The sequence below is a fragment of the Schistocerca piceifrons genome, chromosome 4 (assembly GCF_021461385.2).
Source record: "Schistocerca piceifrons isolate TAMUIC-IGC-003096 chromosome 4, iqSchPice1.1, whole genome shotgun sequence".
Classification (NCBI taxonomy): domain Eukaryota; kingdom Metazoa; phylum Arthropoda; class Insecta; order Orthoptera; family Acrididae; genus Schistocerca; species Schistocerca piceifrons.
In genome coordinates this window covers 508,879,659-508,902,838 of record NC_060141.1, presented here as the reverse complement: position 1 = coordinate 508,902,838, position 23,180 = coordinate 508,879,659, and the positions used below count along the sequence as shown (strand labels likewise).

At 41.7% G+C, this 23,180-nt stretch overlaps 1 protein-coding gene and 1 non-coding gene across 2 annotated transcripts in view; both read left to right on the top strand.

Annotated features, from left to right (window-relative positions):
- The first annotated feature begins 690 nt into the window (after positions 1–690).
- LOC124795952 (homeobox protein OTX2-B-like) overlaps positions 691–23,180 on the top strand; it is a 332,264-nt gene continuing 309,774 nt past the window's right edge. Inside the window, exon 1 of the mRNA XM_047260031.1 lies at positions 691–948. Coding sequence (XP_047115987.1) covers positions 914–948 — 35 coding nt within the window. The 5' untranslated portion in view covers positions 691–913. The remainder of the gene's footprint in view (positions 949–23,180) is intronic.
- Positions 7,562–7,636, top strand: Trnas-cga. The gene has a single exon. It is a non-coding gene; the product is annotated as a tRNA-Ser (tRNA).

The window sequence follows — 23,180 nt, the reverse complement described above, 5'->3', positions numbered from 1 at the left end:
GGCGGCGAGCGCGCGGCCCGGGACGGCAATTTTTGTGGCGTGACGGACGGCTGGCGGCAGTCTCCCGGCCAGCCCGAGAGCAAACGCGAGTGCGTGCCGGCTGCCGGCGGTGCGTGTGTGCGATGCGTGAGCCCGGATACGCGCGACGCGACGCCGAGCTGCCGCCCACGTGTGCCGGCGTCGGCGCCGGGCCCGCGACCCGTCAACGCCCGCCTCGGCCGGGCTTTTTTTGTGCTACCGTTACCCGGCGCAGGAAAGTGTCTGTTCTGTGTGCTCGCTAACGCTCGCAGTGCCACCCGTGTGCTAAGCGCGTGTGCTTTCAGGGCCGGCAGCTGTCATCTCTGTGTGAAATCTTTAGCGCCCTGCTATGTTCCGCCGCGTGGTGTACTCCGTGCTCGGCCGTGGCGCGCCCGCGTCGTATTTTAGGGTCCAGTCGTAGCGAAATGCTGAATTACTGCCGCATAAATATATTTTTGTTGGTCGCGTAGTGTTAATAACTCCACCGCGAGTGCCTTTAGAAGCCGTTCCGTGTCGCTGAATGAAGTGCGCCCACGTGCATTTGTTGTATACATCTCATCAAGATTAAATTACACACCGGTTCTTGCTCAAGTAATGAATATCTCGTGTCCATACGCAATGTAGAATTTTTATAGTCGGAAGACAATTTTCCTATTAGATAATAGCCAACGGTAGAGAAAAAGGAGTAGCTTTAACACTATCGCTAAAAAGCATCTCGTAATAATTGTGGAGCTACAGAATATGCACGCAAAGCACACAGAATAGTACGAAGCATTGACGATAGGTCGGTTGTCTTAGCAAGAATGTGCAGACAGCGACTGTTGCCGCCACTACTTGTAAATTTAAGGACAGTGCCTATGCCGTCAACGCTTGTGAATGATTGTAGTGATCTCTCATGACGATAGCAGCGAATATTTTTGAAGCTGTTCGGTAAGTTGCGAAAGTTCCATCGCCTTTAGTCATCTGTTTAGGTGAGGCGGGTGTTTGCTCGGAACAATCGTTTAAAATTTCTCTTTTGGCAGCTTTCTCGTGAGCGATAAACAAATAAAATATTATTCTTTTGTAACGGTAAAAATATGTAGGCTATAAACAAACTATTTATATTAGTATGACAGTTTTATGTACAATCTATGCTGATGTTATTTCAGACAGTGAATGAACGGAACCATAAAAATGCTTGTGTCAAATTTTTCACACTTATCTGTGCCTTATGCATATATCAATTTTTTATGCAGTACTCTTTTTAGCGGCATAAAAATGTTACACTTATACTTACGACTGTACCAGGTAACTAAAGGTAAATTGCTGTTTGTTATTGTATTTTTTTAAATATCGAGTAGTGTTTCTTTTAATGCACAAATTAACACTTACATCATCATGATTTCTTCATGTCTTCTGGATTGCATGTTATTATTAGCACCTTAGCCACGGTAAAATATCTTATGTAACAATTCTTATCTTCCACTGCTTGGCCGCTCCGTCTGTTCTTGGTAGAATATTTTAATCATAATTCTTACATCTTCTTTTGTATTAGTTCGTACTGCTCTCCGTAAGTCACAGTTAATAGGAATTTCATAGATCTTTGATGTAAGACGGTCCGCGAAATTATCCAGTAAAAGAATGTCCATATTAGTTTTGCGAATCCAGTTTGTTATTTAGTCAACGCATTAAATATTCACAAGTGTTAGACCGACAACCGTTCTCCATTTCTTTTTTTTTTTTTTTTTTACATCGGCTATTAATCACGCTCGGTAAATACTGTTTTCCTACAGATATTGCAGGTCACGCATTAGAAAGCTAACGGCTGATTTCTCTCACTGATTTCGGGATGTTTAACGCTCTCAAAGGAAAGAGCACAAACTGAATACAGTATTCAGTCATGTAATTGTTATTTCACGACGACCTAAGTAAATACCAAAACGTCACCAGCAGCAGGTTCTCTTCTTAATTTATCTCACGTAACTTAATAAACATATATGTAGTAATGGCACCATATTTTTTTCTAGTTTTCTTTTGTACAGCAGTATTAAAAATTGAGTAGCAGAAAACTGTATAATGACATTATGAAATCGTTGTTTAGATGACAACGTTTAAGTTACCAGTATTTGTTAACAATAGGATTACATAAGGATGTTCCTCCAATAGGTAATGCAGGATCTCTAACGAGAACTGACCACACTGAAATTTTCAATCTGTAAGTGGAAAGCGTCCCCAAACTCGTAACAGAGCTCTAATTTCAGAAGATGTGTTTAGGCACCTACTCTTCCCTTCTTGTATGAATATCCCAGCCCATCGACAGTATCATAATTAGAAACGGTGGATAAACTCCGTCGGGCAAGGTTGAGGGGCTAGTCAGCTGAATTCTTAAGAAACAATCCATTCCAGTTCGAGCGTGATTTTACGTGGGAAATCATACAGCTCCATGGTCTTGCAGGGAATTGAACCCGGCTCCTTTTGAACGGTCGAGAAGGCTGTTTTGGCCACTGCACTACGTCGTTAGCTAAGCGGTGAAACTATAAACGTTGCATATAAAGGTCTACGCTGTCTCCGCATCTCTCTCTCTCTCTCTCTTACACACACACACACACGCGCGCGCGCGCGCGCATTTGCACACGCAGCGACCCGTAGTAATGAAGGGAACTGCAGGGAGATTGAGAGGGGGACCAGTAATTACATTTGGAAAGAAGAAACAGGCACGGTGTTACAGACATAATGTCTGTGGAGAGATACAGCAACTGTCAGCAATTTATAGCTAGTTATTCCAGACACAGTCACAATTAGCTATAAGACACTCAGTTGCTTATTGTGTTCATTTCCCCATGCGAAGAATGAAAAGAGTACGTTTGTTTCTTTGGTGCATTAACATTTTTACTGACATTGCTGTTGTTCAAATTCCTTTCCGAAATGCCCGCATCTCGTGGTCGTGCGGTAGCGTTCTCGCTTCCCACGCCCGGGTTCCCGGGTTCGATTCCCGGCGGGGTCAGGGATTTTCTCTGTCTCGTGATGGCTGGGTGTTGTGTGATGTCCTTAGGTTAGTTAGGTTTAAGTAGTTCTAAGCTCTAGGGGACTGATGACCATAGACGTTAAGTCCCATAGTGCTCAGAGCCATTTGAGCCCTTTCCGAAATGAGAATATCAGAGAAATAAGTGCTCCTGAAATTTTATAGAGATCAGAAAAGAAATCCAAACCAGAATGTGTGAGGGACCACAATTCACTTGCGTAGTTTCGCAGAAATCAGACTGGAAGAACAAATGTAAATTATTCCGAAGGTCAGTTAACTAAGTGTTGCATGACTTACGCAAGTTAACTTCCGCATGCAGGAACGAGAACAGATGAAGCTACGTTCTTTTACAAAATGCAGTAATTTTAGGACTCAGCGTCTACTGGGAACAGAGTACAGCAATGAACTTCTACAAAAACCGATACCTGCCGTTATCTTAGAACAGACTGCTGATATCCTGTCAAATGTTAAACAAAGGTGACGCATATAACATCAAATAAGAGCGCTTTAAACTGGAACGGAGAGCTCTTTAATCACTATGACAGAATAGTCCATTAAAAAAAAAAAGCTAGGATGGTTGACCGCATTTTTTTTTTTTTTTTTTTTTTTTCCCGAGCTGGTGATCTTGGTTTCGGAGATTTCGGGCACCAGTGTAGTTTCAGATGCAAAAATATTTCCAACCTCTTACATATATTCAGCTCAGTAAGCTACAACTTGCTAGATCAGGATCATTTAGTAATCGCGAAAGCGTTACGGAGATGATAGATAAACTCCAGTGGAAGACTCTGCAGGAGAGACGCTCAGTAGCTCGGTACGGGCTTTTGTTGAAGTTTCGAGAACATACCTTCACCGAAGAGTCAAGCAATATATTGCTCCCTCCTACGTATATCTCGCGAAGAGACCATGAGGATAAATCAGAGAGATTAGAGCCCACACAGAAGCATACCGACAATCCTTCTTTCCACGAACAATACGAGGCTGGAACAGAAGGGAGAACCGATAGAGGTACTCAAGGTACCCTCCACCACACACCGTCAGGTGGCTTGCGGAGTATGGATGTAGATGTAGATATAGCGAACTCTACTCGCTTGTGCAAGCAGTACAGAAAAGAAATTTTTCGTCGTAGGGATTTCCTAATTCCATTCATCTTCATAAGATCGGCGATAGAGAGAGTAAAATTATAGCGGCGACCAATTTCAGGAAGGAAAAGAACGCCTTCTTTTATCGAAACAATGCCTCCACAATAATTCCATTTGCTTGTTTACCAGAGGCTCTTCTTATCTAGGTCCTATTGTTTCTTGTACCCTTACATTAGAAATGATTGGACACATCGTTCTGTTTCTTTCGTTGGCGTTTAAGACAAGAAGGCAAAGAGGAAAATGGACAGCTGTCGCTGAAAAACTATGCTCCAACAACTTCCTGGAGAAATTATGGTAATAACGAATATTTTAAGTTATATGAAGAATAGTACTGATCAATATTTAAGCGTTATTTTACGTGATAGTAAGAAAATTGGCTCTGTTTTTGACGGCAACGCAAATTCACAAAGTCGAAAAACAAACATGAATTCTGTGATTCCAGCACTAATATCACAAAATTTAAGAGTCCAGGCTTCACTGATCCACGGTGTTACTATACCATCCCTAGTCCCGCCGTGGGCGAAGCTGGAGAGTTGATACCTAGAATAACGTAAGTCTTCAATATATCGCCTAGTGACTAAGTGATCCAAAAATGACTGGGAAAGTGAATAATTGCTAATTCTGAAAGTACAGGTACTGCCAATTGTGCTTCACAGTTTGCACAGTAATACGAGGGAGTCATACGTAATTTTAAAAAGTGTTGCTAAAAAACTATTCTTGATGCTGTGAAAACATAGAAGACAGAAGGTGAAACTGATATGCTATAGTGGATCGCATTAGAGATGTACATACTACAGGGAATGAAGTCTCCAGCTTTGTTCATGAAGGAGGCAGCAGAGCGTTTGTTAACACTGTGGATTAGCGAAGCCTTAATCTTAAACGTTACTAGTTCAGTCCGGTGATTTCAAATTTGACACATCAATTTCGAAGCTACTAGTCGGCGCTGTCGTAGACAGCAGATACAGTTACCTAACGACTATATTAAAGAACGAATACGTATAATCGATTGCTATTTATAACTTCCCATAAAATTTGCTTCGTGTCAAAGCATAAATTACCATTAAAACGTGACTGAAGTAGAAAATTACGTTGTTCATGAATTTTCTAAGACAGTCGTAGGCCTGATCCAGTTCCACGTAAAGTAGAGAAATTTAATCTAAACGCATTTTCCAGACAGGTAGGGTAATTCTGTTGTGAGTGACGCGAAGATTTTCTATGTGATAGAACCCAGTACGTTGTTCAGTACAATGTTCATCGGAGACAAAAGAACCATCAAGAGTGTTCCGGGAAGTGTGATAGGACCCTGTTCTGTGTGTACATACACGACCTCGCGGACAAGGTGAACCTCGTGTACGGGAAGTGTCGTCATTGAGTGACTGCAGGAGGATACAGGATGACTTTGACAGAATTTCTATTTGGCGTGACGAATGGCAGCTTTCTATAGGTGTGAGAAAATGTAAGTTAATGCAGGTGAGTAGGTGAAACACACCTGTAATGTTCGAATACAGTGTTATTGGTGTGTTGCTAGACACGAGATATGATCACAAAATAGGGTGAATAATTTTATAAGAAACAAAGAAAGTACTGTCCTTGGCTAGCAACGCACTTATCCCAACGTCGAATCCTTGAGTAGAAGCATTTCTGGAAGACTTCTTATGGATGGGGTTTCATCTGCTCTGTCGTAGCCCTCTCATTGTCAGGAATGGTGTCAAAACGTTTTTCTTTAAGCATTGTTTTACTTTCTGGGAAGAGTCAGAAGGGTCATGGTGCTAAATTTGGTGAGTAAGGCAGGTGTGGACAGACAGAACACATTTCTGGCCAAACACTCGCAAACCAAAAGCCAATTGTGGCACAGCGCGTTGTCGTGAGGAAGAAGGAAGCTATTGGTCCATTTTTCTGGCCTCTTTCTGCGAACATCGTTTCGCAAACGTTGCAGTACGCCCTTGTAAAATTCGGCGTTTGCAGTTGTTCCCCTTGGAACAAACTCTGATTGCACTATGTCCTCAACATCGAAAAAAAACAATAAGGTTGACTTTGAAATTCGGTTTTGATTGAGTGCCTTTCTTAGGTTGAGGAAATTCACTGATTTTCCAGTGCGAGCTCTGAATGTTCATCTGAGTTCAAGTTTACTATCCAGCTACAATTTTGGGCATGAAGTCTGGATATAAATGAAGGCGATCCTTCAACTCCGTGCAAATTGACCCACGATTTTCCTTCCGTTCATCACGCAAAAGTCTGGCGACAATTTTTCCTTCTCACTTCGTCTCATTTGCAAATTATCGGTTAAAATACTTTGCACCGAACAGTATGAGATGTTAAGTTCTTCGGTAAGCTCTCGAATGGTTACTCGCTTGTTTGAAAGAACAATTTTCGCCCCTTTTTGCACATCTTCTGTTTTTGAGGTTAATGGATGTGCAGAACTTTGCTCTTTTCCTACAGACTCGTTTCCGATTTTCAGTCCCGCATACCACTTATAAACAGTTTTCAGTGCTTCAGCATTACTGCCATACACCAATTTCAACGTTTCACGAGTTTCTTTAGCGCCTTCTTGAAACTTGAAGCATAACATAATGTTCACGCGTTGTTCGAAATCCATTATGCACGACAGACACAGAAAACACAGCCCCACTCTAGCGTCTCTGGCAGCTGACTGACAAGTCAGAACGTGTTCCAGCTTCACACTGCTTGTCTCAGTGGATCAGGTACCGCACGGATTAGATCAAATGGTTGTAACTTAAGCAGTTACTGCTAAACAAAATCGTTCACAGTATTTTTTTATCACACCTCATATATCCAGTCGTGACGTTGCAAAGCGAGGTGAAATGTAGCGAGCACCTATGGTCGGTTGTAGGGAAGGTGATTGATAGGCTTCTGGGAGAATTGTAGGAAGGCGTAGTTCATCTGTGGAAGAGACCATGTACAGAATACTCTGCGAACCATTTTCGATTACTGCTCCGATGTTTGGGATCCGTACTTGGTAGGACGAAAGGAAGATAACAGAGCAGTTTAGAGTCGTGAGAGTCGGTTTGTTACTGGTAGGATCGAGTATTACGGAAATGCTACGTTAACTTAAATAGGAATCCCTGGAAGGAAGAAGACGTTCTTTCGGCGAAACACCATTAAGAAAGTTTAGAGAACTGGCATTTGTGGCAGTCAGCAAAATGATCCTACTGCCACCGACACATACCGGGTGATCAAAAAGTGAGTATAAATTTGAAAACTGAGTAAATCACGGAATAATGTAGATAGAGAGGTAGAAATTGACACACATGCTTGGAATGACATGGGGTTTTATTAGAACCAAAAAATACAAAAGTTCAAAGAATTTCCGACAGATGGCGCTTCATCTGATCAGAATAGCAATACTGGCAGAAGTAAAGCTGTGAGTACCGGGCGTGAGTCGTGCTTCGGTAGCTCAGTTGGTAGAGCGCTTGCCCGCGAAAGGCAAAGGTCCCGAGTTCGAGTCTCGGTCGAGCACACAGTTTTAATCTGCCAGGAAGTTTCATATCAGCGCACACTCCGCTGCAGAGTGAAAATCTCACTCTGGAAACATCCCCCAGGCTGTGGCTAAGCCATGTCTCCGCAATATCCTTTCTTTCAGGAGTGCTAGTTCTGCAAGGTTCGCAGGAGAGCTTCTGTAAAGTTTGGAAGGTAGGAGACGAGGTACTGGCAGAAGTAAAGCTGTGAGTACCGGGCGTGAGTCGTGCTTCGGTAGCTCAGTTGGTAGAGCACTTGCCCGCGAAAGGCAAAGGTCCCGAGTTCGAGTCTCGGTCGGGCACACAGTTTTAATCTGCCAGAAAGTTTCAGAATAGCAATAATTAGCATAACAAAGTAAGACAAAGCAAAGATGATGTTCTTTACTGGAAATGCTCAATATGTCCACCATCATTCCTCAACAATAGCTGTAGTCGAGGAATTATGTTGTGAACAGCACTGTAAAGCATGTCCGGAGTTATGGTGAGGCATTGGCGTCGGATGTTGTCTTTCAGCATCCCTAGAGATGTCGGTCGATCTCGATACACTTGCGACTTCAGGTAACTCCAAAGCCAATAATCGCTCGGACTGAGATTTGGGGACCTGGGAGGCCAAGCATGACGAAAGAGGCGGCTGAGCACACGATCATCACCAAACGACGCACGCAAGTGGTCTTTCACGCGTCTAGCAAGGTTTTTTTTTATTATTATTCTAATGGAACCCCATGTCATTCCAAGCATGTGTGTCAATTTTTACCTCTCTATCTACATTATACTGTGGTTTATTAAGTTTTCAAATTTATACTGACTTTTTGATCACCCGGTATATCGGGAAGGATGGCGGAAACAAAAGAAATTAGAGCTTGTAAGGAAGTATGTAGACGTCGTTTTTGTTTCGCTCCATTTACGAGCGGAACTCGAAAGGGAATTACTAGCAGTGATACAAGGTACCTTCCGACAAGAAGCGTTTGGTGGCTTGCTGAGTACGTATGTAGCTGTAGATAATAAGCAACAATTAGGGTTCTACGTCCGTGAGAGAATCGCTGTTGAGGAGAGTCTGACCGACCGTGTCGCTCCGGCTCGGGATCCGAGCGTGGGCCGGTAACATACGTAAGCGCGCCGTGCAGTTGAGACGGCAGGCGCTGTGCGCGGCCGCAGATGGCAACCCGCTGCGTGCTGTGGGGCGGGACGGGAAACCTGAGCCCGCTAATCTGTGCGCCGGCAACCCTATATCCACGCCGCCTGTCTGCCGCGGCAACCGCACGGGGCAACACCTTGCGAGTCAGGCGGCTGGCGGGGGATCGTCTGCACCATTCCTCCAGTCATCCTGCTTATCTAACACAACCCCACTTCCAGCTGTCAAACCCCTGTCCAAGAGGGTCCTTTTTGTGACATACTTAGGTTTCTTCCCATACCGTTCACGGATTTTAGAGAGGGGAGTACAACTCTGTGCAAGTTGATAGGCGTCTAAGTTTTAAACTGACATTCTTTGTTGCCTTAAGAACATTTCTGACTGCAAACTGGGTCTCTGGCCTGAGGCGAACCCAAGGGAGGGGATTTTGTGGAGGACATGACTCGTCCCCCAAGAACATTTAGCTAAAGGCGATTACATTTTTACGTATGTCAATTTCCAAATTTCTCAGACAACTTTCAGAGAATAAGGTAGCAAGAAAACTAAGACTCTCGAAAATGGTAAGGAATTGTAGAAATTACAAGCCATTTGCAGATGAATAAGTTGTCTATAGGACGACATCTATGACAGAAGGCTGTAGCGAATTGCAGAAACACCTGTAGGAGGTAGATGATTGGTGCGGGGACTGGCAGTTGACCCTGCATATAAATAAATGTGACGTATCATGCATAAATAGGCGAAGAAACCAGTACAGTAATTTTGCCGTAAAATTCCTAGGAGTAACCACAGGAAGCGATCTGTCAGATTCAGATTCACAGGAAGAAAAAAGAAAAAAGTCATCTGTGAAAGCATTTGCTTACAAATCACCTTTTCAACCATTTCTTGGATACTGTTCATCAGCATGGGCCCATTAAAGAGTCGAATTAATAACAGAGGCAGGCAAGATCCGACGAAGAACGACGCGTTTCGCAGCAAGATTTTTTAGTCGGCGCGAAAGCATTACGGAGATAAACAACGAGCTCCAATGGCATACACTACAAGAGAGGAGTTGTGCATAACGGCGAGGTTTTACTATTGGAATACCGGGAGCCTACGGTAAGAGTCGGACAACATATTACTTCCTCTCATATACGTTCTCGCGAACTGACCACAAATAGAAAATCCGAGGAATTAGAGTCAATACAGAGGCTAACCGACAATCATTCTTCCGACGCGCCATTCGCGAATGCAAGGAGGAGGGACGGTGGGGAGGAGGGAGGGAGAGGACAGACAGCGGGTGCAGAAGTGCGCTCCACCAGACGCTGTAAGAAGGTTTGCGGAGTATAGATGTAGATGTAGGATTTTTTTCAGTAGCTTGCATGAGGATTTGTTCATGTGCATCGACTTGCAGCTTGACCGCCTGCATCTAGGAAAAAGACACCGAACCACGTGCTGACAGAACCTATTGTCAACAACAAATCGAACAAGGTTCATGAGCCAACGGGCAAACTGGGAACCTACAAGTAATTCAAGAAGGCGTAACACAAAGAGTAAGAGTCTCCTATAAGGGGGAAAAAAACGACTTTCCCGAATTTATGCGAAAGCGGCTGCAAGAAACAGCATCTCCACAATTTACACACGTGTACTGCCGTAAACTGCAGGCCTCTGTTCACATTGATAGTGCTAAGTGAAATACTGGAATTTACCAGTGCTCATGGCAAACTTGTATCGTGTAAATTACGACATTGTCAAAGTTGTGATTTTTTGCTGTTATTGTAGATATTACATCAGTTTAATGACACATATAAATTTCAATTTTTCGGACGAATGCTCTGTATTCTTTGAATTGTAATTTATTAGAAGTTATGTTAAAGGGATGTAATAAGCATATCATTATTATTATATTAAACATTTAATACATTTTAATGTCATTGTTATTAAAAACATAGGTATCTGCGGCATGTTAAAAATGAAGGTGACAAGTTATACTTGGGACGAAGGGGAGGGGGGGCAGTAACAAACGTCCCCTCCCTCTACGAGACGTGAGAATTCCGAAACACAGTTTCGCGATTTACGAGGTGTTCACAATACTATTGGTGGACTGCAGAGGAAACATGGTAGGTTATGTTTTCAGGTGGCAACATACGTCCTTTCGGAAATTATTTCATTCGATACCACGCAACGTATATTAGCAAAAGTATGATCATATGGCCAGTTAAACGAAATTTATGACTGAATTGGGAAACTTTTGATAGGGATGACGCATTATGTTACATTGGACGTAGATTCATTAACAGATGTTGAAGTAACATTAGACGCGACCCAGGGAAGTATGTTGGGACACATGTTGTTCATGTTGTATATATATTAACAGCAATCTCAGACCTTTGCAGGTGGTGCTGTTATCTATAACGAAAATACTATCTAAGAAAAAAAAAGGCTGCACGTATATTCAGTCAGATTTGACAAGATTACAAAGTGAGGCAAAGATCGGCAACTTGCTTTAAATATTCAGAATTGTAGAACTGTGCGCCTGAAAAAACGCAGCAAATATCAGCAACTCACAATTAGAATCAGTCAACTCATAAAATGTCTGGATACAACAATTTGTGGGGATATGAAATGGAGTGAGGCGAAGTAGGTGGCAGACTTCGGTTCAGTGGTAGGATCCTGGGAATATGCAACTTATCCGAGAATATTTGTGTGGTACTCATGCCAAATGGGAATAACGCGGGATACTGAATGTGTACAAAGAAGGGCAGCACCAATGAATAAAGGTTTGTCTGACCGACGGCAGAGCGTCACCGAGATGCAGAACCTGACGTGGCAGTCGCTCGGAGATAGAAGTCAGTTATCACGCGATGGCCGACTAAGAAAGTTTAAACAATTTAGCATTAAGTGAGGAAACGAGGAATATTCTACAGAGCCCTACGTATCGGTCCCGTAGGAACAGCAAAGACGAGATCAGACCACAACAGAGGTGTACAAGCTTTCAGTCCCCACGAGCTCCATACGTGAGTGGAACAGCAGGAAGCCCTGATAAATGGTACGATGCGAAGTACTCTCTGTCGATTTAGATGAGAAGTAAAACACTCGCGGATGTTCAAAGCTGGACTCATCTGCCGTAAGCTGATTCAGAACAGCAGTAAAGCAGGAAAGGTATTGCGATGCTCGTATCTAAACAGTATTTTAAAATGCAAATTGGGAGCTAGTCACCAGGGTCAGTCAATAACCGTCAAGAATACAGGCGTATATTTCCGAGCGATTTAAAGTGTAAAGACAATATAAATCTAGTTTGATGAAGTGAAATGAAAAACTGAGATATGTCGGAAGCATGCTATGGGAATGAAATCCATGCATGGTGGAGGTCGCATACAAAACCCTCATTTGATCAATTTTAACTGTTATTCGTCGTCCTGGTATTTATAAAGTTGGATAAACCAAAGCGACAGATAAGATTCGGAAAATGGTAACGATGTTCATTGACGTGATTCAACTGAATTTTGTGTATCTGGTACTCCTTTCGTTTATTTAGACTCAGAATATGCTAAACTGTCTACCGAGGATGTTGGTTGCAGTAGACGTGCGCCGATGCGTCTGTCATAAGATGGAAAAGACGGAGCGCGGTATCAAACAACTCGAAACATTGAGGACTTTTGACTTAATTCTGCAGTCAAGGATTATTACATTGCGCTCTATGCAGATGACGGTTTGGTAATTCTCTGCTTTCAGAGCTAGACTTCAGTCATTCGTCCAGGTTGAAATGTTATTAAAAAAGCAGACTATATGTCCATATGATCTTTTTCGTACTTCATCGTAGTTATCTGTGTAATATGCAAAAAGTGTCTGGCTGCAAGAAATTCGTTGATATGAAATGCTGATGGTAGTTATCATACCACAATTTTGTAGCTTTATGTAACAGAATTTCCATCTTGGAAAGCAAGTAAAGTTCTGCCCCTCACATAATTCTCTCTGAAGCCTACGTGCCTTGATTTTTCATACAGCGTGTTTCAGTGTGGTACGTGGCGTGACAGAGCTGAATCAAATACTCTCTGAAAGTAAATAAAACTATCCGGTTCCTTGCTAAATGGCTTTTAGCGAAACACATATGAAGAGCTTACGTTGGGTTTTGTTGCTCGACAATCGCTGGAAACGTATTTATTACCGTTGACACAGGTACAGTGCTGTGGGTAAGACGATGTTATCCAAAGATTAAGAGACGCGGTTGCTACAGGCTTTGCGGTTATTATTCTCGAGTTAAAAAGCAGTTATAGAGCCCATATATTGGATGTAGGCTCGCATTAACCCCTGTTAATTGGAAAGTAATCGACAGAGCAACATGGTTTTTGTTGGACTGAAATAAAACACATCCGAGTGACGAGCTGCTGATTTAATCGCACTTACTAAGATCACATAGTGAATCGATGTGGAATGCACACACTAAATCAGTTGGACAATATCTGCAAAGGAAATTGTGATGTTTTCGATAATCAAATCTGTTTTTTTCGAATATCTTCGAGTTCGTAAAGATAAATATTTGCAGATATAGTGCTGCGGAGGGGGGGAGGGGGGCATTGAGTTTATTCCAGAGGCCTCTGTAACGATGCTTACTGAATTTTAAATGAGAATCATATGGTTAATTTCAAGACTTGATATCGATATAGACCGTAAATCAACCAATCGCTACAGTGGAATATTTAGGATAAAAACAAAATAAAAGGGAATAAAATACGGGGTGAGACATACATCTTTCATCGAATTAAACAGGGAAAGGAGAGACAACGGTGCGAAGAGACTTATGCTACACGGTAGAGTGTACGCAGGTTCAGATCTAGATAATTACCTATGATAACAGCTAGATAATAATGCTCAAGTTGCGCTACTATGTCGTTACATTGACACATTCGTGTCCACATGAATTATGTCAGTAAAATGAGAATGCAGATTCAGTAAGTTATTAATTTAGATTCTCATGATTATGAAATGCTGTACTGGCTCGGTTAAAAGCAAGAAATGTAAGCCCTCCGTGCGGCTCGAGGTGGCAACGGTACTAGTCTGTAACTACTTGTATTATGTCGTGATCTCCGTCACATATTCATATATGTTTCATACACGCTGTACTAAATAACATAAAAGTTTCTTTGGTGAAGAGCCACTCTACACCCAGAAAGTTTTTACGTTAACTGACTCTGGTCGCGGAATGATGTATAAAATGAACTACTTTCTGGTGCTCCCGCAGCCATAATCGGTTGCAGTAATCGAACTCGTCATCTTGATAATGGCCAGCGAGCCGAAACATTGAAATATTTTCCACCATGGGACGGTCGCACACCCGGATGAAATTTTTGAAATTGTTTATGACGTTTTTCTTACTATTTTCGTGCAGGGTGGATTCAGTGCCGTTAGTACTACCTGATAACATGCTGACTACATGTTGGGATCAAAACGAGTAGGTCTGATACATACATAAACAAACGGACCTGCTCCAGAATTTCATCATACAGTTACAAGAAGGATTCTTTAAGGGCTCAAACGTGTGCAGTTTATTTTTTTCAAAAAGTATTGTTTAATTTTGCATTCGACCGAGCCGGGAGACCACTGTAAACGTTCCAAAATTGTGCAACATGCAAAGAAAACGTTTACTTGGTACGCTGTATATAACTATCGTGGTATACTTCTTACAGACGATTATGCTATATGGCAATATCAGAACTGAAATGAAACCGAACTGGTTACCATTGCATTAACATCGGACCTTGTAGTTATATTACACAACTAGATGATTCCGAAAGTTACAAATATTTCATTTGCGTAATGGGCATCAGAAAAAGTATCTTTGTATGCCCCTCCTTGTAGCTTATGGTTACAGGGACTTCAGCTGATCAGTATGAAATGAAAATTAAAACGCATGCAGCCGTCTCTTTTGCACTGGATTTATTTACGCAGCCCGTTTCGGTGTTCTTCAGGCATCTTGGCCGACAAAAATTGGGAGAAATCCAATCTCGTTTGAAGTCGTAATAGGAGCCAATATTAAATAACAGGTGTCCGTACTTCTCTGGTTTACACGACACTATCCCTCAGTTCATCAACCGTTGATGAATGATGGGGTAGTTTCGTGTAGAACGGAAATCTACGAACAGTGGTTATTTAATATCGTGTCCTGTTATGACTGCACACGACATTGGTTTCCTCCCTATTTAAGTTGGTCAAGGGACCTGATGATGGCAGAACGAACACCAAAATTGGTTACGTAAATAAATTAAATGCAAAAGAGACAGCTGCAGGTGTAATGATTTTCATATCGTTATAAAAAGTATGTCAGCAAATGTTATTACATACGATTAATCAGGACCTTGCTGTCGTTGCCTTTAATGGATATATATCAGTACAAATTCCGAACACCGAACGATTCTTGCTGCCGAACTGGGAGACGTAGATCACTTGTCGAAGACACCTTACGAAATTGCTGACCTTCGCTAACATTACTCTGTTTTTCACTACACGAACCTAACATTCTGCTTGTGTTTTTAAATAAATTGCTGGCGTCTACCTAAAAAAATCAAAATGTGTTACGTCCTTAAAAAAAAAAACAGGTGCTTTGCGGCCAACAGTGCCTCATTTATGGATTGTCTGATATAACTTGCTGATATTTTCGGTGCTCGTTTAATAATGTATACTGAAATCAGGTTGTGATTGTGCAAAAACTCTCACCATATTGCATTACTTGACCCATTAATTATTCACGAGACGTTCTTTGCTAACTTCTCTGTCGTTTCAGTCTGTTATAATTTCGGTCGCTATGCCTCACTACTTCACTTTACCGAACATATAATTCTGTACTGCTCTGAAATGTTCTTCTTAACTTCCAATACAAGCAGTGAGTCAGATCAGTAGAATCTAAAATATCCGATTATAGAGGAATCTGTAATTATCCGGATCACTGACAGCTTCTCCCTATTTCAATATTTTTCGTTTGTTTTTTCTCCGCGCTATACAGTATTTGACTCTTATACTACGCATGTGGTTATATTTAATTTTTTTAATGCCATTAACATCTATTAATTCTCAATTCTCCGTCGATACACTGTTAACCCACTTCGTCGGTTTTGCTTATGACTCTTTGCTTTAACGGTCTGAGATTTTACAGTTGTTTATCAAATAAAGCCTGTAAAATAACTTTCTTGGGCAGCTATCATTTATATCAACTACAAACAATCAGCACATTTCCCTCTCTAGTGTGCTCCGGTTCTAGCGTTGTCAACATTTAGTTAACTCCCCTGGATTTAACGGTTCCAGTTGTCCACGTAGATGCTATATTTGTGAACGGGTTTACAACAGGATCTGCTCAAATGTAAACCATTAACTTGAAAGTCCCACATGGGTGTTAATGCTGAAGCCTCTTCTAACAACGTCATTTCCTAATCGGATTTTATCGGGTGGCGTTGTGCTGACACATCAAACGGCGATATGCGTAGGATTATGTATACGTGTTCATTCATACGCTTCTAAACTCTCAGGAAGAGAGCGACTTACACTCATACTTCGCGTGACCAAGGCTTTGGAATATGTACTAGAGCTATAAAAAATAATTTGTTTAAATCTATTCTAGTCAAAGACAGACAATAAGAGTAATAAGCCTGAGTACCTCGGGCCAAATTTTCCATTCTGTTTGTAGTTATATGACATCTGTACACTTTACACAATTTTTTTTTTGGTCATCAGTCTACTGACTGGTTTGATGCGGCCCGCCACGAATTCCTTTCCTGTGCTAACCTCTTCATCTCAGAGTAGCACTTGCAACCTACGTCCTCAATTATTTGCTTGACGTCTTCCAATCTCTGTCTTCCTCTACAGTTTTTGCCCTCTACAGCTCCCTCTAGTACCACGGAAGTCATTCCCTCATGTCTTACCAGATGTCCTATCATCCTGTCCCTTCTCCTTATCAGTGTTTTCCACATGTTCCTTTCCTCTCCGATTCTGCGTAGAACCTCCTCATTCCTTACCTTATCAGTCCACCTAATTTTCAACATTCGTCTATAGCACCACATCTCAGATGCTTCGATTCTCTTCTGTTCCGGTTTTCCCACAGTCCATGTTTCGCTACCATACAATGCTGTCCTCCAGACGTACATCCTCAGAAATTTCTTCTTCAAATTAAGGCCGATATTTGATATTAGTAGACTTCTCTTGGCCAGAAATGCCTTTTTTGCCATAGCGAGTCTGCTTTTGATGTCCTCCTTGCTCCGTCCGTCATTGGTTATTTTACTGCCTAGGTAGCAGAATTCCTTAACTTCATTGACTTCGTGACCATCAATCCTGATGTTAAGTTTCTCGCTGTTCTCATTTCTACTACTTCTCATTACCTTCGTCTTTTTCCGATTTACTCTCAAACCATACTGTGTACTCATTAGACTGTTCATTCCGTTCAGCAGATCATTTAATTCTTCTTCATTTTCACTCAGGATAGCAATGTCATCAGCGAATCGTATCATTGATATCCTTTCACCTTGTATTTTAATTCCACTCCTGAACCTTTCTTTTATTTCCATCATTGCTTCCTCGATGTACGGATTGAAGAGTAGGGGCGAAAGGCTACAGCCTTGTCTTACACCATTCTTAATACGAGCACTTCGTTCCTGATCGTCCACTCTTATTATTCCCTCTTGGTTGTTGTACATATTGTGTATGACCCGTCTCTCCCTACAGCTTACCCCTACTTTTTTCAGAATCTCGAACAGCTTGCACCATTTTATATTGTAGAACGCTTTTTCCAAGTCGACAAATCCTATGAAAGTGTCTTGATTTTTCTTTAGCCTTGCTTCCAATATTAGCCGTAACGTCAGAATTGCTTCTCTCGTCCCTTTACTTTTCCTAAAGCCAAACTGATCGTCACCTAGCGCATTCTCAATTTTCTTTTCCATTCTTCTGTATATTATTCTTGTAAGCAGCTTCGATGCATCAGTTGTTAAGCTGATTGTGCGATAATTCTCGCACTTGTCAGCTCTTGCCGTCTTCGGAATTGTGTGGATGATGCTTTTCCGAAAGTCAGATGGTATATCGCCAGACTCATATATTCTACACACCAACGTGAATAGTCGTTTTGTTGCCACTTCTCCCAATGATTTTAGAAATTCTGATGGAATGTTATCTATCCCTTCTGCCTTATTTGACCGTAAGTCCTCCAAAGCTCTTTTAAATTCCGATTCTAATACTGGATCCCCTATCTAAATCGACTCCTGTTTCTTCTTCTATCACATCAGACAAATCTTCATCCTCATAGAGGTTTTCAATGTATTCTTTCCACCTATCTGCTCTCTCCTCTGCATTTAACAGTGGAATTCCCGTTCCACTCTTAATGTTACCACCGTTGCTTTTAATGTCACCAAAGGTTATTTTGACTTTCCTGTATGCTGGGTCTGTCCTTCCGACAATCATATCTTTTTCGATGTCTTCACATTTTTCCTGCAGCCATTTCGCCTTAGTTTCGCTGCACTTCCTATTTATTTCATTCCTCAGCGACTTGTATTTCTGTATTCCTGATTTTCCCGGAACATGTTTGTACTTCCTCCTTTCATCAATCAACTGAAGTATTTCTTCTGTTACCCATGGTTTCTTCGCAGCAACCTTGTTTGTGCCTATGTTTTCCTTCCCAACTTCTGTGATGGCCCTTTTTAGAGATGTCCATTCCTCTTCAACTGTACTGCCTACTGCGATATTCCTTATTGCTGTATCTATAGCGTTAGAGAACTTCAAACGTATCTCGTCATTCCTTAGTACTTCCGTATCCCACTTCTTTGCGTATTGATTCTTCCTGACTAATGTCTTGAACTTCAGCCTACTCTTCATCACTACTATATTGTGATCTGAGTCTATATCTGCTCCTGGGTACGCCTTACAATCCAGTATCTGATTTCGGAATCTCTGTCTGACCATGATGTAATCTAATTGAAATCTTCCCGTATCTCCCGGCCTTTTCCAAGTATAACCCCTCCTCTTGTGATTCTTGAACAGGGTATTCGCTATTACTAGCTGAAACTTGTTACAGAACTCAATTAGTCTTTCTCCTCTTTCATTCCTTGTCCCAAGCCCATATTCTCCTGTAACCTTTTCTTCTACTCCTTCCCCTACAACTGCATTCCAGTCGCCCATGACTATTAGATTTTCGTCCCCCTTTGCATACTGCATTACCCACTCAGTATCCTCATACACTTTCTCTATCTGTTCATCTTCAGCTTGCGACGTCGGCGAGTATACCTGAACTATCGTTGTCGGTATTGGTCTGCTGTCGATTCTGATTAGAACAACCCGGTCACTGAACTGTTCACAGTAACACACCCTCTGCCCTACCTTCCTATTCATAACGAATCCTACACCTGTTATACCATTTTCTGCTGCTGTTGATATTACCCGATACTCATCTGACCAGAAATCTTTGTCTTCCTTCCACTTCACTTCACTGACCCCTACTATATCTTCAAAAATGGTTCAAATGGCTCTGAGCACTATGGGACTTAACAGCTATGGTCATCAGTCCCCTAGAACTTAGAACTACTTAAACCTAACTAACGAAGGACATCACACAACACCCAGTCATCACGAGGCAGAGAAAATCCCTGACCCCGCCGTGAATCGAACCCGGGAACCCGGGCGTGGGAAGCGAGAACGCTACCGCACGACCACGAGCTGCGGACACTACTATATCTAGATTGAGCCTTTGCATTTCCCTTTTCAGATTCTCTAGTTTCCCTACCACGTTCAAGCTTCTGACATTCCACGTCCCGACTCGTAGAACGTTATCCTTTCATTGATTATTCAATCTTTTTCTCATGGTAACCTCCCCCTTGGCAGTCCCCTCCCGGAGATCCGAATGGGAGACTATTCCGGAATCTTTTGCCAATGGAGAGATCATCATGACACTTCTTCAATTACAGGCCACATGCCCTGTGGATACACGTTACGTGTCTTTAATGCAGTGGTTTCCATTGCCTTCTGCATCCTCATGTCGTTGATCATTGCTGATTCTTCCGCCTTTAGGGGCAATTTCCCACCCCTAGGACAAGAGAGTGCCCTGAACCTCTATCCGCTCCTACGCCCTCTTTGACAAGGCCGTTGGCAGAATGAGGCTGACTTCTTATGCCGGAAGTCTTCGGCCGCCAATGCTGATTATTTCTCAAATTTTAGGCAGTGGCGGGGATCGAACCCGGGACCGAAGATGTTTTTTGATTCTGAATCAAAGACGCTACCCCTAGACCACGGGTACCCTCTTTACACAATAAAAGTACGACATACGAAGTAATAATTACGTTTCTCAGAAATAGATCAGTACCGACACTACTATTTGTTCCGTTACAATTCTTCTCGGGTTTGGCTCGGGCTCTGAACATTATGGGACTTAACATCTGAGGTCATCAGTCTCCTAGAACTTAGAACTACTTAAACCTGACTAACCTAAGGACATCACACGCATCCATGCCCGAGGCAGGATTCGAGCCTGCGACCGTAGCAGTCGCGCGGTTCCGGACTGATGCGCCTAGAATCACACGGCCACCGCGGCCGGCTCTTCTCGGGTTTGGTTTACACTTTCTTTGAGTACGGGATTTCTTGCTGTAATTTATGATAGTTATACAGGTCATTTATTATCAGCAGTGACTCTATTAAGTGGTGTAAATATTTCCATATTTCTGCATTACGGAGCAGAAGAAAATAAAACTGTCATTTATAGTTTTATGTTCATGTTTCTCTTTATCCTTTTGGGTCTATAATTTGTTCCGTCCATTAACCGATTTTGTTCGCTTTCGATAATTTTGTGATGCAATTTCGTCTAAGATCTATAAAAATTATCCGTAGTCGTGGCTTTCTATGATTCCTGAGAATATGGCAGTGCAGTAGGTACGTATTTTTGCTTCCGAATCAAAGAGTGCCTTTATTTACTTTTGTGTCACTTAAACTCCTGTTGTTCCTATAGAAATGTGCAGAATTGAGAGCATAAAGCCGGAAATGCAGCTCTTCAAGTGAAAAATAGAAACTCTTTAGTGAGGGAAAGTATGTGATAGCAAGGTATACGAAAATGAAGTAGTAAAATGAATTTACGAGGAGTATTTTGGCTTCATGGTGGTGGTAATGGCTAGACAGATTCTTCAAATGAACATAATTACCAGAGGAAGATAACTACCAAGAGGAAGAAATTAAGAAGTGCTTGTATTTTATAGTTTCGTACATCTAATGCACTCTGTATCCACGTAACACTGCTCATAGGCGGGCACACTGCGTCTTTCGCAAAATCTTCATAAGTTCCTAAGGATGTAACGGACTTCGGAATTCTAAATTTTAAGAGGATTATATTCTATTTTACAGCGTTCACAAAGTTATATGACGGTGTTTGCTGAGAATAAGTTTATAAGGTTGCTCGTAATGTTGTTGATCATCCGTCTACGTCAAACATGTTACAGCTACTACTCTCCATTTATAATCTGATGTACGTTGCAAATGAACTGTCCTAACTACAGTTACTGGTAGGGTGCCGAAACTGGGACAATCTGTTAACGAAATACACATATTTCCCAGCGAACTGTGCAGATTGGTAATAGAGACAAAGCATATATGGCCGCTAAACTATGTGTATTCTGTTATTGTCGAGTTTTTTGGTAATGATTGTTGATTTTCCGGCATTTCGCCAGCACGTGGCGAAAGATCCACTTCCCGCTTGTGCTGGCATAGGTGAGAGTAAAACATTGTTGTTAACTTTGGTAGTTCAGTGTTACTGAGAAAATCACCATCAGCAAGAGCCTGGAAATGCAGAGCCCGAGCGAGATTACTGTCTCACTCTATAAATGAAAATAATTTTCTTGGTTCTGCGGCCGTTTCATAAAGCTGTTCAAATGGTGTTCGTTCACTAGCAGGATCTCGAAAAAGTGCTTGCAATAGTTCAAGTGCTCTACCAATTAAATCAAACAACACCTGTATATTACGCGATAAAAAGTTGTGTGCGCTCGATATTTGTACTTAAACTGAGAAATTACTATGATGAAAGTCCCATTGGTCCTCATTTAATTCTGTGGCAGAATTGTTGTAGAATGTTAAGTTACCACAATTCGAATACTATTTTATCTGATAATGGTTAGTTTTTTATATATTTGATCAAAAAAATACCTGAAAGACATAGAATGCAAAATACTGCTGATCCCCCACCCCCCTGCCCTATATGATCGTTATGTAGCATTTTCATTCCTTGTAAACAACAAAACGATAAACATGCTTCTGTTCCACGTATTCTGAAACGACATAAGCATATTTCTGTCAGTAAGGACTTCAATATGAACTGGATACTGGCGATTTGATGCAGTTAACATTCAGATTTGCTAGTCGCGAAAACGGAATGTTTCCTCCGAATGTAATTAATGAAATTTGTAGCAATGATTACGTTTTATCTGATTATAATTAGCGACATTTAAATCATGACATAACAAGTTAATTAATAAATTATACCACTTACGCCAAAAGAGCACAACTAAATAACAATATCAGGCAGATAAAAGCGTTAATACTTCACAATGCTATTAGGTACAACCTACTGACCTGTTACATCGAGCAGGTAGATAAAAGAGCTCACTCACTTTAATAAACTGATCCACAGTTACATCATGTCCAACAATTGCTACTGAGCTGGTCTGGTAGATTTATGGTAAACGTGGTTGGCACAGCTGTAACATACTAAAATCGCAGGAACTACTTACATGATCGCAAACATGCTAAACGCCCTGAGCTGGTATGCATTCGTAGGTACAATGACAGTGAAGATCACGCATTACACGGTTAGAGAAACATTTACATCGGAAACGGACACCACAACGATTTCGAACGCCGTTGCTGGGTAACAACACTGCCAGGATATTTCCACAACCAACAATGCTAGCAAAGATATTAGTGAAGAAAGAGAAGGCGTAACAGCATAATTAAATTAATTATCTGGATGCGGTACCAACACAAGTCATTGCATTGAATGTATGGAGCAGATTTGTATTCATCTCGCGTAAAGCTCAATGTTGCAGAAATAAAAATAATTCATTGCATTCTTCGCAGATGTATGGAACCTAAATGAAAGGGCAGATCAACGTGACAGAAAGGGATACAGGGTTCTTACGGTAGTGAAGCTGCTCCTACGTTTCCGTGGTCTAAGTGAAGAGCTTAACAGCCGATTTAATCGGCAACGCGCCGCTCACACGCCGCTACTGTAGTTGTACAAGATGCAGCGTGCCACAGATGTAGTCTTTTAACGTGCTTCTTTGTGGCAAATTGATCATCTAATGAACCACTATAAAAAATTACCGTCGATAAGATTCTACATGGAGACTTTCAATATCTAGCATTTTCCTAGCGATTAAACAAAAGGAACTTCACCTGCTCATTATGTCCGATGCTTTCTTCTTACGTTTGATAGC